This window comes from Muscardinus avellanarius, assembly GCF_963383645.1.
Source record: "Muscardinus avellanarius genome assembly, chromosome: 7".
Taxonomy (NCBI): Eukaryota; Metazoa; Chordata; class Mammalia; order Rodentia; family Gliridae; genus Muscardinus; species Muscardinus avellanarius.
In genome coordinates this window covers 35,458,313-35,476,385 of record NC_137793.1, presented here as the reverse complement: position 1 = coordinate 35,476,385, position 18,073 = coordinate 35,458,313, and the positions used below count along the sequence as shown (strand labels likewise).

Here is an 18,073-nt window from a genome sequence, read left to right as displayed (position 1 = left end):
GGTTTTGAATGTGTATAGCTAGTATTTTGTTTAGAATTTTTGCATCTATGTTCATCAAGAATATTGGTCTGTAATTTTCCTTTTTGAGGTATCTCTATTCGGTTTGGGGATTAATGTGATACTGGCCTCATAGAAGGAATTTGGGAGAATTCCATCTCTTTCAATTTCCTGGAATAAATTGTAAAGTACTGGGGTTAGTTCTTCACTGAAGGTTTTGTAGAATTCAGCTGGAAACCTGACAGGGCCTGGGCTTTTCTTTGATGGCAGAATTTTATTGCTGTTTATATTTCTTTGCTTGCTATTGGTTGTTTTAGGCTTTTTAATATCCACTTGGTTCAATTTAGGTTGATTATATGTGCTTAGTAGTCTATCAATTTCTTCCATGTTTTCTAGTCTATTTGAATATAAATTTTCAAAATTGTGTCTAATAACCCTTTGAATTTCTCCGCTGTCTGTGGTGATGTCTCGTTTTTCATTCCTGATTTTAATAATTTGAGTTGATTCTTTCTTTTGGTTAGGTTGGCCAGGGGTTGGTCAATCTTATTAATCTATTCACAGAACCAGCTTTTTGTTTTCTTGATTCTTTGAATTGTTTTTTCTCTATTTCATTTATTTCTGCTCTGATTTTAATAATTTCTTGCTTTCTGCTATCTTTGGAATATGACTGTTGCAGTCTTTCTGTGTCCTCGAGATGTGTCATTAGGTTATTTATTTGGCAACTCTCTGTTCTTATGTGGGCACTCAATGCTATAAACTTTCCTCTTAATACCACCTTTAAAGTGTCCCATAGATTTTGGTAAGTTGTGTCTCTATTTTTATTTAATTCCAGAAATTTCTTTATTTCTCCCCTTATTTCTGATCTTACCCACTTATCATTCAATAGTGTATCATTCAGTCTCCATATGTTTAAATAGTTTCTTTTGGTTTTCCTGTTATTTATTTCTATTTTCATTCCATTGTGGTCTGAAAAGATGCAGAGAATTATATTGCATCTTTTAAATTTGCTGGTGCTTGCTTTGTGGCCCAGGATATGGTCTATTTTTGAGAAGGTTCCATGAGCTGCTGAGAAGAATGTGTATTCTGCTGTTCTTGGTTGAACTATTCTGTATATGTCTATTAGGTCCATTTGGTTTATAGTTTTCTTTAGTTCTGAAGAGTCTTAACTCATCTTTTGCCCTGAAGATAGATCTAGTGGCATGAGAGGTAAGTTGAAGTCTTCCAATATTATTGTATTGGGTTTATTGAGATCTGATTTCCTGGAGGGCTTGTTTTACAAAAGTGGATGCACCCACATTTGGGGCATAAACATTTACTATCATTATATCTTCTTGGCGGATTGTTCCTTTTTTTAACATTTAAAGAAGTTTATTAAAAAGATAGAAATACAGAAAATAGAAATACAGCCCCATGCCAAAATGGCATGGGGGGTGACTAAAAATGAATACACCTGGGATTGTTCCTTTTAATAAAGGGAAGTACCCTGCTTTGTCTCTTCTGATGTGTTTTAGCTTAACGTCTGTTTTGTTGGATATCAGCATTGCAACCCCTGCCTGTTTTTTGGTCTCCATTAGTATGATATATCTTTTTTCATCCTTTCACTTTCAGTCTGTGAATGTCTTTGGCTATAAGGTGAGTTTCTTGCAAACAGCAGATATTTGGATTGTTTTTAATTCACATTGCCATTCTCTGTCTTTTGATTGGTGAATTAAGTCCTTTGACATTCAGAGTTATTGAAATATGATTTTTGTTTCCTGTAATTTTTTGTTCTATCTTCTATTTGGTATAATGTCATTTCTTCTTTATTTAGATGCCCCGCTGATCAACTTCATCTCTTCTCTGGTTCTGAAATTTATTTCTTCTTTCTTCTTTATGGTTTATTTCCTTAAGTATTTTGTCTAGTGTTGGCTTTGTATTTGTGAAATTTTAAATTTAAATTTAATTTAACTTTAATTAATTTAATTATTATTTTATCTTGAAACACTTTTGTTTCTTCATCAATTTTGAATAATAACTATGCTAGATATAGCAGTTTTGGTTGGAAGTTTTTTTCTTCCAGAGTCTGGATTACATCATACCAGTCTCTCCTGGCATTCATGACTTGAGTGATTTTTATTGTTTTGCTTCTATATGTCACCCATTCTTTTGTTCTCACTTCTTTTAAGATTCTTTCCTTGGCCTCTATGTTGGTCATTTTGATTATTACATAGAGTGGGGTGGTCCTTCTTTGATTTTGTCTCAACAGTGTTCTCTATGTCCTCTGAACATGTAAGTTCAAGTCTCTTTCCATGTTTGGAAAATTCTCTGAAATCATTTCTCTGAAGAGACTATAAATTCCCTTGGTCTGTACCCCTATCCCTTCTTCAGTGCTTTTTATCCATAAGTTAGGATGTTTCATATTGTCCCATAGTTGTTGGATGTTTAGGTTTTATTGCTGTAATGACTTCTGTATGCTGTTGACTGGGCTTTTGATTTTGAATGAACTGTTTTCTAACAGTAATATTCTGTTTTTCATTTCATCTAATATAACAGAATTTCTATTGTTGTCTTCATTTATTGACTCATTTCATTCTAGACCTCTTTCTGATGCTTTCTTAGTGTCTCTATTTTCTCTTTCATTTCCTGTATGTTTGCTTTGAGGCCTTTCATCATATTGAAGATCAGGATTCAGATTTCTCCTTCTTACATTTCTTGTAAGTCAGTATTCATGATTTCTGTTATTTCTTCACTGTTCCTAGTTTTCATCTTTCCAAGGTTCTCAGGCTTGCTCTTCTGATTTCTTAGCATCTCGTCTCTTGTGAGTATTATGTCTAATCCAGTCTTAGAGTAGGAATTTAGAAGTATCAGCAGGTAAACAGTGCTTTTTTCAATGGTAAGGGTTGCGTAAATGGGGAGTAGCTGGGGTGATGGGTACAGAAGTCGGGTAAAGTAGGGAATATGATTAGATTGAGTAAGAATTTAAGTATAATTAGGTAGTATCTGGTTAAGAATGAGAGAAGGTGAGATAGTAGGACTCTTGTAGTTAGTAGAGTATTTAAGGGTAGAGATATGAAATACCTTGAATATAAAACAAGGAGATACAGTAAGGGAAAATAAGTAAAGTTTTGAAAGAAGAGCATAAGTAGGCTAGAGTGATGAAGTTTATAAAAAGAATGAGGTAAGGAGCAAAAAACACAAATAAAGTAACAAAAAAGTTACAAAAACTAACAATTATATATTAAAGACAAAAAAAAGAATACGAAATAGAAAAATTAAAAGAAAAAAAGGACACAGCTGGGCATGGTGGCACACGCTTGTAATCCCTGCGCTTGGAGGCAGAGACAGGAGGATTGCATAGGTTTAAAGCCAGCCTCACTGGCTTAAGAGAACCTGTTTCCAAATAAAAATATAAAAAATAGATGTCTGGGAGTATAGCCCGGAGTTAGAAGGGTTTCCAGGAACCCCAGTACCACCAAAAAAAAAAAAAAAGAAAGAAAGAAAGAAAGAAAGAAAGAAAGAGAAAAGAAAGGACAAAAATAAAATAAAAAGAACTAGCAACAGTGTGAGAAAAAAGACAAACCAAAATAATCTAACCAAAAAAAAAAAAGCAAATAAAAGAGAAAAATAAATCCTACTAATTACGAATATAGGGCCTGGCCTGTATATCTGTGTGGAACCCACCTACCTCCGGGCTATACTACCAGACCTATTTTGTATTTTATTTGGAAACAGGGGCTCTTAAGCCAGCAAGGCTGGGCTTGAACCTGCATGATTCTCTCTGTCTTCATTACCACACCCAGCTACAACTGTATTTAAGTATGTTGGTAACTAGTTTTTAAATTATCATAAAATGAACATATTTTATTTATAACTAAGACATAATTTATGTTATTATAACTTGTTTTTCTACTTTTTATTTTTTGGAAATAATTATTGTCATGTTTTTATTTTTTAATTTAGTTGTTTTGCGCCTGTTACTATTTCATCCCAAACTCTTCACTGTAGTTGAAATTTCCCAATCCTTTAAGTAATGAATTTTATTGCCTTTCCTTAGAGACATTCCTCTCCCCACCCTAGAGTTATTTTCCAGTCATTGTCATCCCAAATATAAATGATATTAAATTTCTATCACTATAAGATAGTTTCTTCTTTTTTAAAACACTGGATCTAGATGGAGCATGCACATGTGTTACACTGGCCTTGCTTCACACTGGGACTTTGTGTTTGCGTGAGGCAGTTACTAATCTTCTCCCATTGCTTTGGAGAAGGCAAAAGTGTGCCCCTCACCTAAAGGTGTCCATGCCTCAATTCCCAGAACATGTGAACACGTGGGCAGTAGGGACATTGATAAAATAGATATTGTCTATGGAATTGTACTTATGGATTTTAAAATAGGGAGATTATCCTGGTGGATGCAATCCAATTCCATGAGACATTAAAGCAGAGAAATGTATCAGATTTTAAGCAAAGGAAATTAGTTAGAAGGAAAGTTGGAGATTGTTGAATCCATGTGCCATTTCTGGTTCTGACATATAGGGGCACATGTGCCCTTAAGGACTAGAGAGGTCCCTAGGATCTAAGGGCAGCCCTTGGCTAATAGCCAGAAAAAAGAGTTCTACAACCTCAAGACACTAGACTCTGCTAAGAACTTGAATGAACTTGGAATTGTAGATTTCCACAAGCTCGCGTTCAGGGCCCTGCCACTTCACACCTTCATTTTAGCTTTGTTAGCCTGGGATTGCATGAACCAGCTGAGCCAGTGCTGGCCCATGACCTACAGGAATGTGAAATAATACATTTGCATAGTTGTTTTTTTGGGGTTTTTTTGAGGGTCTGGGATGGAACCCAAGGGCATTCACCCTCCGAGCTACACCCCCTGCCCTATTTTTTATTCTTTATTTTGAAACAGGGTCTCACTAAGTTGCGGAGGGCCTCACTAAGTAGCTGAGGCTGTCCGTGAACTGTGATCTTCCGGTCTCAGCCTCCTGAATGCTGGGATTATAAGCATGCACCACCACATCCAGCTTGCATAATTTTAAGCTAATAAATTTAAGGTAATTTGTATGAAATCAATAGAAAACAAATATGAGACTATTACTACCATAAATATTTAAATTTTTTTAAAATTATGTACAATCAAGAGCAGACAGATTATGTTGTATATATATGTTTAGCCTTAGTAGTTGCTGCCAAACATGGTATCAAAGTGATGTTACTAATGCTCTGCAGTCTTACCCAGTCTATGAGAGCCCCATCTGCCAACACTTGGTGGAAAATTTATAGGGCTAAAGAAGAAATAGCTATTCTTGTAAATGTTTATTGCCTTTTCTTGGCATTTTGGTTTATATTTCTCTGGTGACTAATGATTTTTTCACATACTTATTGGGTGCTTGGATATTTTCTTTGATGAATGGCTGCTGAACACATTGTCAAGCAGTAAAGTGGTGGTAGCAGCATGGCACTCGACTGGTTCACCACATTTCCAGAATAATGATTGATTTACAACTAATTACAGCAATGAAGGTGTCAGAAGCTTCTCTTCACATCTCATGCCCACCGGTCTCCCAGCCCCACACGCCCGAGAGGGTGAGGCAGAGGGCCCAGGTAGATGTTCTGTTTGTGACACAGGTCTGGCCACACCTCAGAAATATCATCCTTGAGAATTCTCCAGTTACTTGAGCTTCTGGTGAACCTGCTCTTCCTTTACTTCCTGTCCTGAAAGAGAAAGGAGACTTTACTATCATGAAATGTAAATAAATTTTCTCTCTAACTCAAAACTATTTATGGCTTCTGAGGCTGATTGCTTATACAAAGAACCTTGGAAAAAAAGGTGTATATATGTATACACATATGTACATACAAATGTATATATAAAAATTAAAACTATTAATACAAATATTTGGTACTGGAGACCAAGCCCAGAAGGGTCCTATCTCCAAGCTACACACAGCTTTTTTATTTTTTATTCTGAAACTGGCTCTCACCAAATTGCTTACAGTCTTGCTAAGTTCCTGAGGCTGACCTCAAACCTGCAATCTTCATGTCTCAGCCTCCCAAGTAGTGGGAATCTAGGTATATCCACTAAGCTCAGCTAATTTCAATATTAATAATTTTTTTGCAGCATTGGAGATTGACCCCAGGAGCATTCTACCTCTGAGCTACACCCCAAACCCTATTTTTTTATCCTTTATTTTGAAACAGGGTCTCACTATATTGTGGAGAGCCTCACTAAGTAGCTAAGACAGGCTGTGAACCTGCGAACCTTCTACCTCTCAAGTACTGAGATTACATGTGTGTGCCACCACTTCAGTATATATTACTTATTATAATATATACCTGCATATTATATAAACATTCACATATATCAGGCTATTGTTTATACATTTACTATATTTTGATGATATATGTATATGTTATTTGCTGTACAAACTATGTATGTATAGTCTGTAAATATGAGACTATATATCAGATAACAAACACACGTATTTTATGTAATAAAGTATTGTCTCCCAATAGACTTTCACCTATTTTTCTGTAAGATACCTGCCTTTCTTTATTAGTTTTGAGAAATGAGTGTGTGTGTGTGTGTGTGTGTGTGTGTGTGTGTGTGTGTTTAAGAGAAAGAGGTTGCAGATCATATTTTTTCAAATATCTCTTTTTAACACTATAAAGTTCTTTCATATCTTAAATTTGTCATATTTTTCTTATAATTTAGTTCAAAATATTTCTGTTTTTCATGGCAATTTTAAAATTTTATCCACAGGTTGTTTAAAATTATTTAGATTATTATCCAAACATTTTGAAACTGATAGTTTTCTTTTTGTATTTGATTTCTAACTTAACTTTACTGTCAGAGAATATATTCTGAATAAAGTTTAGTGAATTTGGTCTAGACTTGATATAGGACCCAACATCAGATCTATTCACTTATTAGTCCCCAGAATAATCTCTAATTTACTTCTCTTTGTTCTTAAGAGTTCATAGATCAAAATATTTCTTTTAATGCCATTTTAATGATAGTGATATAAGAAATTAATCTGTTGATTAATTTAAATCATAAATACTAGGAACATAGATTTTTCTATTTTATTATTGTTGTTTATTTGTTACTTCTAGTTATTTCATATTATTTTGGTGATGATAAGGTAACTCTTGGCAAATTGTGGGTGTACTATGATCATAATGGTAATAAACTCTTACTCTAATTTTAAGAAAGTATACAATTCATATTAATCAACATACTGTATACAGAACAAAATATAATTTTACTTTTTAATTCTAAAATATAGACTAGAAAAAAATTGTGAGAAAATTACACATTCCAAAGTAATAGTTACATACAGTCATTACATTACTTCTTTGGCCTTAATTTATTTATTCCATGATAGTCTGCAGTATTTAAATGTGATAGGTGTTACATTTTTTGCATATAAATAAAAAGAATCATAATGGGAGCCAACATCTTATTCAAAATAATACAGCTCATAAATTACAGAATGGAGAGAATAAACTCAAGTACCTTTCATATGTTTTGTAATGTTGGAAAAGTAAGGCCTTTTTCTTGAAATACACTTTTTTTCCCCTTCCTGATATCCCCAAATTAAAAAGTCTCTGATGATTTAGAATTGAAGAGCTTTTCCCAGATTTGAGGAAATGCAAGCTGTGTTACTGTTTGCCAGTGTTACTTTCATTAAGTATTAAGTACAGTTCTGCAAGAGACTTATGCTTATTACACATATGCAACTTACTTCTGGGATATTTTCCATTTAAATAATAATGAAAGAGATTTGAGAACTGGAATTAATACCATATAAAACCATTTCTTTTAACAGAGAGAAGGAGACAAAGATCATCAGGTGCGTTTGGCAGTTGGAAATGGTATACGGAGTGATATATGGAGACAATTTTTAGACAGATTTGGAAATATTAAGATGTGTGAGTTTTATGGAGCGACTGAAGGAAACATTTGTTTTATGAACTACACTGGGAAAATTGGATCAGTTGGGAGAACAAATTTCATTTACAAAGTAAGTAGTGTTTTCTTTATGAAAGAAATACAGTGAGGTATGCTAACTCTAGACTGTGTTTGTAAACTATTATTAACATTGTCACTTTAAGTTGAGAACTTTTGTAAATAAAGTAGTTACTGTAGGTGAATTATGGTGTTAAAGATTATGGAAACCATAGTGATGCCCCACGTTTTCCCTCTATACTATGAAGATAATAATTTCTTTTTTTGTTCAGTTTTTTAGCTTAGTTACATAATATGCAAGCATTAAGCATAGATCCTAATATATACTAATTTTACTCTTTCATTTTCCTATACTATTTTCAGTCTTCTAATATATGGTTTATTTAAATATAATGTTTTGGGCAGTGTTGGGAATTTCAGTAATTCTCAAAGAATTAATTATACATATTATTATATATTATATTCTCTGGCAACAGTTCAATTAAATTAGAGATATATTTTTTGTGGTACTGGGGTTCCTGGAAACCCTTCTATCTCCGGGCTACACTCTCAGACTTATTTTTGTATTTTTTTTTATTTGGAAACAGGGTCTCTTAAGCCAGTGAGGCTGGCTCTGAACCAGCGCAATCCTCCTGTCTCCACCTCCCAAGCGCGGGGATTACAAGCGTGCGTTATCATGCCTGGCTTCTTTTTATTTATTTTTCCATTAAAACTTACTAATGCAATCCTTTATTGCTTATTTGCGGCTGCAAATACGTATATCTTTCTAGGGAACAAGCTCTTGACCTAGACCAATAGGAGGCTTAGAGAAATCTTCCAAGGATTTGTGAAGCTCTAAGGCATTTTCCCTGTGATTAATTTTTTATTTTCAGGTCAATAGTTCAGCCTTAGCTAATTTACTGTAGTAATTTCCGGAAAAATAAAACTTACCATTACTAACTCAACAATTATCTTTAGATAAAATGAGTTTATAGCCCAAAACTTTTACTTAGGCACAGACAGCTTCCCTGTTAAGTGCATCATTCAAAGAGAAAATAACTTCAACCTTGATAACTCTACCAAAGAATGAAAAAGAAGAAAACTCCAACTCACTTTCTGAATCCCCGACTGATGTGAGTAGTGCAGTAACAGAAGCAGGGCCTGGCAAGGCATACATATATGAAGAACCCCTTTGTTAGTAGATAGTGTTTGTCCTTGATTAACCTATTTAAGCCACTTTTGGGACTGTGTCTTCAAAGATCCTTCAGGATGCCTTGGTGCAAACTTTGGCGCCTCTGTACGATATGCATCCCTAACTTTGGTTTTACAGGATAAGATTTCTGTATATTAAACTCCTCAACATCAACACATGCTTTCTTCTCAAAGCTGTTATAAATCACAGTTTTAAATTTAGAGAAGGTGCAAACTATTTTTATAATGTATTTTTTGGGGGTATCAAGGGTCTTATCACAGATCAGAAATGCATTTGTACTTCAAACAAAAGTATTTTAGGAAGTGTTGATATTACTAAGTTTTACGTATTCTGTATTTCATTTTCTCTGTTTATTGTGCTGTTTCCATTACAAATTTGGTATTTATAATTAAGTGGCCTTTGTGAACCTGAGTTTCTCCAAAGTAGCATATGACAAGAATATAAGGAAGATTATCTGTATATTTCTGACATGATTTAATTATAATTTTCAATGTTTCAAATTCTTCCTGTCAGACTATACTCATGTCAATAATATAAGAACTTACAACTGTCTCCAATATATTTGTTTCTGATCTAATTACTTCCGATTTTCAACTAATATTAGTTTAGTTGCCCCCTCTCTAGTAAACAAACAAGTTGTACCTAATACCATGTGGAGTCTAGTCTGTCTTTGTCACTTAATTTGCAGGGTATTTTGTCACCTAGCAGGAAATCACAAAAATGTGGTCCAGTAATTGTTTATTAATAAGTAGAGAGCCGGGCATGGTTGCGCATGCTCCAGCATTTGGGAAGCTGAGACAGGAGGATTGCAGTTCAAGGACAGCCTCAGCTACTTAGTGAGGCCCTTTGTAACTCAGTGAAAACATATTTAAAATAAAGAATACAAATAAGGCTGGGATGTAGCTCAAAGGTAGAATGCCCCTGGATTCCATCCTCAGTACCAAAAAAAAAAAAAAAAAAAAAAAAAAAAGGAGAGAGATTTACTTAGTATGTCTCTCGATATTTAAACCTAATGAAGTGGAGGCTTATTATTTCAGAGGAGAATTGGCCTCTAAAGCAAGAAAGAATGTTATAAGTGAAGGAGAAATTAGAATTTATCTGACCTTAAAAATGCTTCTTAAGTGCTATACTTACTGTTTAAATGCATAAAACTCAAGGAAAAATGTCCCATTCATACCCACAAGGTGAACACCATAGAACATTTGGTGACATGATATTTGAGAAATAGCCCCAAGTAAAAGCTATGGACAGCCTTTTCTGTGGTATTTTCATCTAGGGAAAACAATTAGGAAGCGACAGACATGAAATCAATAGAGGATGCAACCTTGAAAAAAGGGAGAAAACAAATCTAGTTAAAGACAGTTTAAAACATATGAATGTGCATCATACAGAAAATACTTCAAACTGGCCGAGAAATGTTTAGGAAAGCAATTATCCAGAAGCTAGAAGAAGTTACAAGATTCTCTTTAAAACAAAAGGTGTAAAAGCCACATGCGATAGTATATACCTCTAATCACACTACTTGAAGGCTGAGACAGAAGGATCACAGGTTCAGGTTTGAGGTCAGCATGTGGCAACTTAGCAAGACCCTTTCAGAATTGAGATAAGACAAGTTAGTGGTGGTGGTCCAGCTCAAAGTTAGAACATCCCTGGGCTCAATGTCCAGTACCACTAAATTAATAAATATATAATTAAATTAGAGTGAGGAAATTTTATGAAAAAAATCAACAAAAGTAGCTAAGAGTAAATACAATCAGCTGAAAAATATTAGAAGGAAAATGAAGATATTGCAGAAATGAGTATCACATTAAAAGACTTAAAAACAAAATGTATAGTAAACATTGCCAGAGAGCCCAAGGGATGGGGTTTAGGAATCACAAAGCACACACACACACACACACACACACACACACACACACACAAGCAGGCAAATAAATATAAAGCAAAAAATATTGAAAACACAAACAGTGATCTGACATATGATTAGTTGATGTTCCTGCCCAAAAAAAGAAAAAAAAATATTTCCTTCATAATACAAGAAAACATCCTTAAAGACTTGACTTTTTGCAAAAGACTTTACTATATCGGGGGGGGGGGGGATATAGTACAGAATGATCATCAGAAAAATATATTCCAGATCATTAAATTTTATATACTGAAATATATACATATATATTTCAGTAAGATTACCAAACAAAATTTAATAGAAGGAGATACTGAGTTGGAAAAAACAAAAGATGTACAAATTGTCACACAGTTGAAGGTAGGAAACATCTCAGGCATCAAAACAAGCACAAAGTGCTCAATACCAGATAAAAAGAAAAAATATATATATATTCACCAGAGGAGTTTAGTTTTGGTCAGTTTTTCTCCAAGTATAAAGGCAGTGGAGTTTTTTTTTTCAGAATTTTGGGAAATCAGAGAATATAATACCCATGTATTTCCAGGAATGCAATACTTCTCTCTAAAACTCACTAAATAAAAATTTCCACTCAACCTGAAGACAAAACATAACTTAGAAAGATGGAGTCACCTTCAGTTAAAAGTTTGATGGTCATAATTAAATCCATTTAAATATAGAAAATTAAACAGTTCCAAATATGTCTTGAAATGTACTCAGAATGTTAAACCTGAAAATAAATATCCTGTTATTATGATGGTAACAAAAGTAGAGTTAGGTGGAAAGAGAGTTGGGAGTTTAAGTGACAGTTCTCTCATCTTTCATTTGGTAAATCTATAGACACCACATAAAGGTGAAATACGAGGTTAATGAGACAACTCATATTCTTAATATTCCTGTCACTTTTTATAGTCTTAAGCATTGCTGCCAGAGTCAGTGGCTCTCATCTGTAATCCCAGCTACGTGGAAAGCTGAGGCAGGAGAATTACAAGTTCCAGGCCAGCTGGGCAATTTAGTGAGACCCTGACTGAAGGGAGGAAAAAAAAAAAAAAAAAAGGCTGGAGATACTGTAGCTCAATCATAGAGCTCTTTCAATTCTGGGGATCCCCTCTCTCAAGATGATACTTGGGTCTGATAACTTACTAAAGGGCTCACAAAATGCACTCAAATGTGTTATTCTAGTAGTTAGAGTTTATCACAGCCAAAGGATACAGATTCAAAAAAAAAAAAAAAAAAGAAGTGTATGGCAGAGTCCAGGAGAGTCCAAGGACAAAGCTTATAGACTGTTTTGTGGAGGGGGAGCAGAATTTCTCTCCTGGAAATGATGCATGGCAGCCCGTGGAGGTAGTGCCAACCAGGAAGCTTACGAGAGTCTTGGCATCTAAAGCCTTTAGGGGCTTCATCTTACATATCTGGTTGACTACCCACATGCTCAACCTCCATTTCCTGCTTTTCAAAAGGATGATACTGGTGATGCAAAGTCCCCACCCTACATCGTTTGGTTGGTGTAGCTTAGAGGCCCCATTGTAAATCATGTTATTACTATCTGGTTGGCCTATATATCTCTTAGGCAAAGAGGCTCCTATCAACAATGACACTTAGAAGATGACTTCCCAGAAGTTGAGGCGAAGCCCAAGCTTTTTCTGGGGCAAAGTTAAATTCTTTACTACCCACAGGCGGATACTATTCTCTGGGTTCAAAGTCTTCTTATACGTTAATCAAGGAAATGACTTTTTAGTTCCTTTTCTGGTGTACATTTCCAGTGTAAATTTATGAGTCTGAATATGCACAGACATATATGTATGTAGAAAAGCTCTCAGGACTACTGTATACAACCATGTGAGCATTCACTGGACTGTTGTAAGGAAGCCATTTACCAGAACTGTACAAAAAAGACTGGTGTGGCTCTACTCTGAACTTGTACATATGCATGCATTTTTAGGCACTTTTTAAATGGGACATCTATTTTTATTTGTGCTATTAAAATACAGTAAACGTTATAATCTCGTAGGGACCTTTGGTGGCAGGAAGAAAAATAGAGATACTTCTAGCTGGAAATTAAGGTTTTCACCTAGGCTACTTCTAGAAAGAGCTATAATATGCTTAATTTCCTTTGAATTATAAAATTACCCAACTTTTGACCACAAGTCACAGGGAATAGTAATTTGGTGTAGAATGAATCTCACCCATGCATATCATCACCAAGTTGGTCTAAAAGAAGTAACAATAAAGCTAGTATCACAAGTTTCAGATAAAAGGTTCCAGAATACAAAACATGTTAAAAGAGGAGGGAGAAAGAATGAATAATGAGCAGCTCTGTTATTTGACCAAGATGATAAAGGCAGCTCCAGAATGCCTGAAGTCTTTCACAGGCTATTTTGCAAATGGCCAGTATTCAGTTGTCCCAATTACAAAGATCAACAAGATGCAAGCTTGCATTGTAGTAAAGACTAGAATAACAAAACATTTGCTTTGCTCCCTCTTCTATGGCTCTAATCTTAAAATAGAATAGCATTAACTTCCACCTCACAGAGTACTTTGATACTTAAACACAGCTTTTAGCATAGTGTTGGGCAAACAGTAAGGGCTTAATCGATGTTCTTTTCACTTATATATTAATTCAAATAATGAATTGTTATTCTAGTTATGTAATGATTTTATAAAAATTCTCAACCAGAAATGCCTGTGTTTAATCTTTAAGACTAAGTAAAACCATTACATTCATCTAATTACATTATTCATCTTTGCCCACTTGTTTTCCATTTGTCCAATTCTCTCCTCATCCTGCCTCCTCCTGTTTTGTTCTCCTATTTGCTCTTATTAATATCTCTCACTTCATTTTATTGCCTTTCTGTTGGTTTATATTTTCTAAGATTACTTGCTTAGCTGGTTGGTAAAACCTCTTGTCTTATGCATACAATGAGGGTGTTGAACTGAACTGATGTGTAGTTCTTTCTCAGGGTCTGAATCGAATGGATCTATTCCGCTAGAAATATTTGAGGATGATGGGAAACACCCAGTTAGCCTGGTTCCCAGTGGGATGAGGATGTTTTAACACTTCTGTCATCTCCCACCCCAGAAGCTTACAAAATTACTGAATATTAGTTTAGGGCATTCATGTTAAAGGCTTAGAGGAAAAATTTAAGGTAGTTGCAGGTATTCATATTTTATGCATTTGATCAATTTTCTAGTTTATTATGAGGAAAAATAATAAAATTCTGACAATTCACATAGTTTATATTTCAGTTTTTTAAACTCTTTTCCAGAAGATGTCTTGAATGACTGAAAAAAAATATCCTCTAATGTATGTAATTGAATGTGAGAATTGCTTCTGTGTCTTAGTATCACCCATTCATGATTAAGACTTAGTTGTAAGATAAATGGATTACAAAACTATGGGATATACACACAATGTAATTTTATTCAGCCATAAACAAGAACAAAATTATGTCATTTGCAGGGGAATGGATGAAATTGGTAAATATTATTCTAAGACAATAGCCAGTCACAAATAAATGAAATATAAATGTTCTCCCTCATATGCTGAAGTTAGGGAGAAATTAGAACACAGGAGACTCCATACAAAGGAGGAAAAACCTAGTGGAGGGAAAGAGAGGACCTAGCTGAGGGAGATGGGAGGGGGAGGAAGCCTGGACGAGGGAAACACTTCAGTGGATATGATGTACATCCACAAACTTATCAACGTCAATCTCTGTGCTGAGCAGGGAAGGCGGGGAGAGGGAGCGAGTGGGTGGGAACTGAGGGAGGCTCAAGGGTACTGTGTGCATGTATGCCTTGATTACCCTGGACTTCAGCAAGATGTATAATTACAATGTGCGCACTGAAAAAAAGATTTAGTTGTAACATATATAATTTAGTTGTGTTTTGCTAAGGGGAAGTGCAACTCAAAAGAAATGAAAGTCAAAGACAGTAAAGAAGTACTGCTATTCACTGTCACCAACGGTTGTAATTTTCAAATGTTAATTTGATTGTTCATCAGTAAAAGGTACTTATTTTACTAAATATAAATTCTAATTATGATTTCAAACAAGCATAAGTTCTACTCTCAGTTGAGACCGTTACACATGAACTAAGTACTCTTTCTTGTTTTCTTGATTTGGTTTTGCAGCATTTGTTTGCATTCCACCTGATCAAGTATGACTTTCAGAAAGATGAACCTATGAGAAACGAACAAAACTTGTGTAGCCTTGTGAAAAAAGGTAAAAAAATTGTATTTGAAGATGTCTTTTTAAGCAAAGTTTCTAAACATCTATGTAATTTTTATTGAATTTAGGAAAGAATGACTAATTCTAATATGTAAGACTCATTGGAAATTTTGACGCAAATGGAATGGTTTAATTTTCTAGATGCTAAGATTCCCCCGAGAGTCACTCATATGGTAAATGAGTAAAACTGCAAAATGGCCAATATTTGGATCATATTTTTTCCTTTTTTCTTTCTTTTTTTTAAGGAAATAGGAATTTAATCCAAGAGTATTCTACTTCCAAGCTGCACTCTCCGCTATTTTTAAACTTTTTATTTTGAGACAGGTTCTCACTAGGTTACTGAGGGTCTCACTACATTCCTGAGGTTGGCTCTGAACCTGCAATCCTCTTGTCTCAGCCTTCCAAGTACTGGCCACTCATATTTTTCTTAATCTACCACTTCTAGTTTATAACAGTGGCATGTCTAATGTTCTGTATTACCAAACAATATAAAATAATTAATGTGTCACTCTAGTTACAGTGAAAAGCCAGGCCTTTAAATAGGAATTTGAGTAAGGCGTGGAGGTGCACACCAATAATCCTAGTATTTTGTTGGCTGAGATAGGACGATCACAGATTCAAGGCCAGCCTCAGCAAATTAGAGAGTCCCTGTTCAAAGTGAATATATAAAGGGCTGGCAGTGTAGCTCAGTGGTAGAGTGCCCCTGGATTCAGTCCGCAGTACCAGAACAAGTAAATGAAAATAAAATAGGCAAAGAAATAAGTGAGGCTCTGATACTTAGAACCTGTGTAAATTTGGTGCATTAATTAATATGAGCCTCATTTTCTTCATATGTAAAACATGAGGTAACAATTCTTTTTATTACATGAAGCTATTCTTTTTTTTGGTGGTACTGGGGTTCATAGAAACCCTTCTACTTCCCGGCTACACTCCCAGAACTATGTGTGTGTGTGTGTGTGTGTGTGTGTGTGTGTGTGTGTGTATGTGTGTGTGTGTGTATGTATATATATATACATATACATAATATATATACATATATATACATATATACATACATGTTTTTTTTGGAAACAGGGTCTCTTAAGCCAGCGCAACTGGCTTTAAACCTGCGCGATCCTCCTGTTTCCACCTCCCAAGCGCAGGGATAAGTGTGCACCACCACGCCCGGCACATAAAGCTATTCTTTTTTTTTTTTTTTTTTTTTTTTGCGGGTCTGGGGATGGAACCCAGGGGCATTCAACCTCTGAGCTACACCTGCTGCCCTATTTTTTTATTCTTTATTTTAAAACCGGGTCTCACTGAGTTGCACAGGGCCTCACTAAGTAGTTGAGGCTGTCGGGGAACTGAGATCCTCCCGTCACAGCCTCCCAAATGCTGGGATTACGAGCATGTGCCACCACACTTGTCTGAAGCTATTCTTAATGATTAAACATGTGTCCATTCCCCTTCATTTTTTTTTCACAAGGTAGACTTATAATTTTAGGTTAGAAATTTTAATAAAAGCAAATGCCTCATTTAACTACATAGAGATGTTTGAATTGTTTAAACATCCGGTCTGAGCTGGGCTTGGTGGCACAGACCTGTAATTCTAGTACCTGTGAGACTGAGATGGGAGGATGGCAGATTCGAGATCAGCCTTAGCAATTTAGTGAGACCCTTAGCAATCTAGTGAGACCTTGCTTCAAAATAAAAAATAAAATAGGGCTGTGATAGAATATTCCCAGATTCAATCCCCAATACCAAAAAATTAAATAAAATATAATAAATAATAAAGAAAAGAAAAAGATTCAGTCTGAATGAAGCAGGCCAAAATTACTAGATACTGCTCATACTGTCTCAAATTATATTTTAGAGATGACTTCCTGAATCTTCACCTCAAATGTGGAAAAAGGGTCTTATTTTCTGGTAGCTGACAAGCTTCATTTATTAAAAAAAAGTTTATTAAAAAACAAAATCTTTGAGTTTTAGCCTAAAGGCATCTATCAAATATTTTTTTCTAATTCTACTCTATAGACACAGTCCAAGGGGGGGCAATTTCTGAGGAGGTTGCAAAGAACATACAGAATCATTTCTGGTATTTTTTTTTAACAAGTATAGTAATATCTGATATGGGAACTCAAACCTCAGAACTGTGCCCATGCATTTCAGAGTTTCTGAAAAAGCTCATTGACCCCAATGTCTGATTTGTTATTCTGGAATTTTCATTAAGAAAATTTTTCATTAAGAAAAATACTCAGGTTCTTTTTTTTCTTTCATTAAGGCATTGTTTTTTCACAATATAAATTATGTTTAAAAGGGAAAGACATGATTACATCATGACCTATGAATGCATTTGCAATACTTAGTTTGTCTGAGAAGAAACTAACACCTATGTCCTAAAAAAGAAAAGAATACAAGTTTTGAGAGAGAGATGAGAGTGTTGGAAAAGTCTGCAATAGGGAATGTGGGCTGACAAGATATGATGGAGGTGAGGCTTCAGAGACAGATGGACCAAGTTATTAAATTTTTTTTTAAATCCTTCAACACCTACGTTTGACAGCTGTAAGCCATTGAGCAAATTATTTTTTTCGGCCTCCGTTTCTTCACCCCTAAAATAAAGCTATTGCCAGGACCTTTCCTACAGGTTCATGATGAGGATTAGATATGATGTATAATGTTCTCAGCTTGGTGATGGTCCCTGGAGAGTGCTTGGTAGGTGTAACAAGGATGTTGATGATGGTGTTCGTGGTGACAGTGATTAGGATAATGGAATGAAATGGCCTCTGTTGGAGCACAGAAGTGTCTTTCTGCCAGAGAATATTGGAAGC

General features: G+C 34.9%; 1 protein-coding gene across 1 annotated transcript in view; it reads left to right on the top strand.

Moving 5' to 3' along the window:
• Positions 1 to 18,073, top strand: part of SLC27A6 (solute carrier family 27 member 6) — a gene marked incomplete at both ends in the record, with an annotated part of 60,807 nt that overhangs the window by 35,897 nt on the left and 6,837 nt on the right. Inside the window, 2 exons of the mRNA XM_080698307.1 lie at positions 7,809 to 8,003; positions 15,170 to 15,260. Of these exons, the coding sequence (XP_080554433.1) occupies positions 7,809 to 8,003; positions 15,170 to 15,260 (286 nt within the window). The remainder of the gene's footprint in view (positions 1 to 7,808; positions 8,004 to 15,169; positions 15,261 to 18,073) is intronic.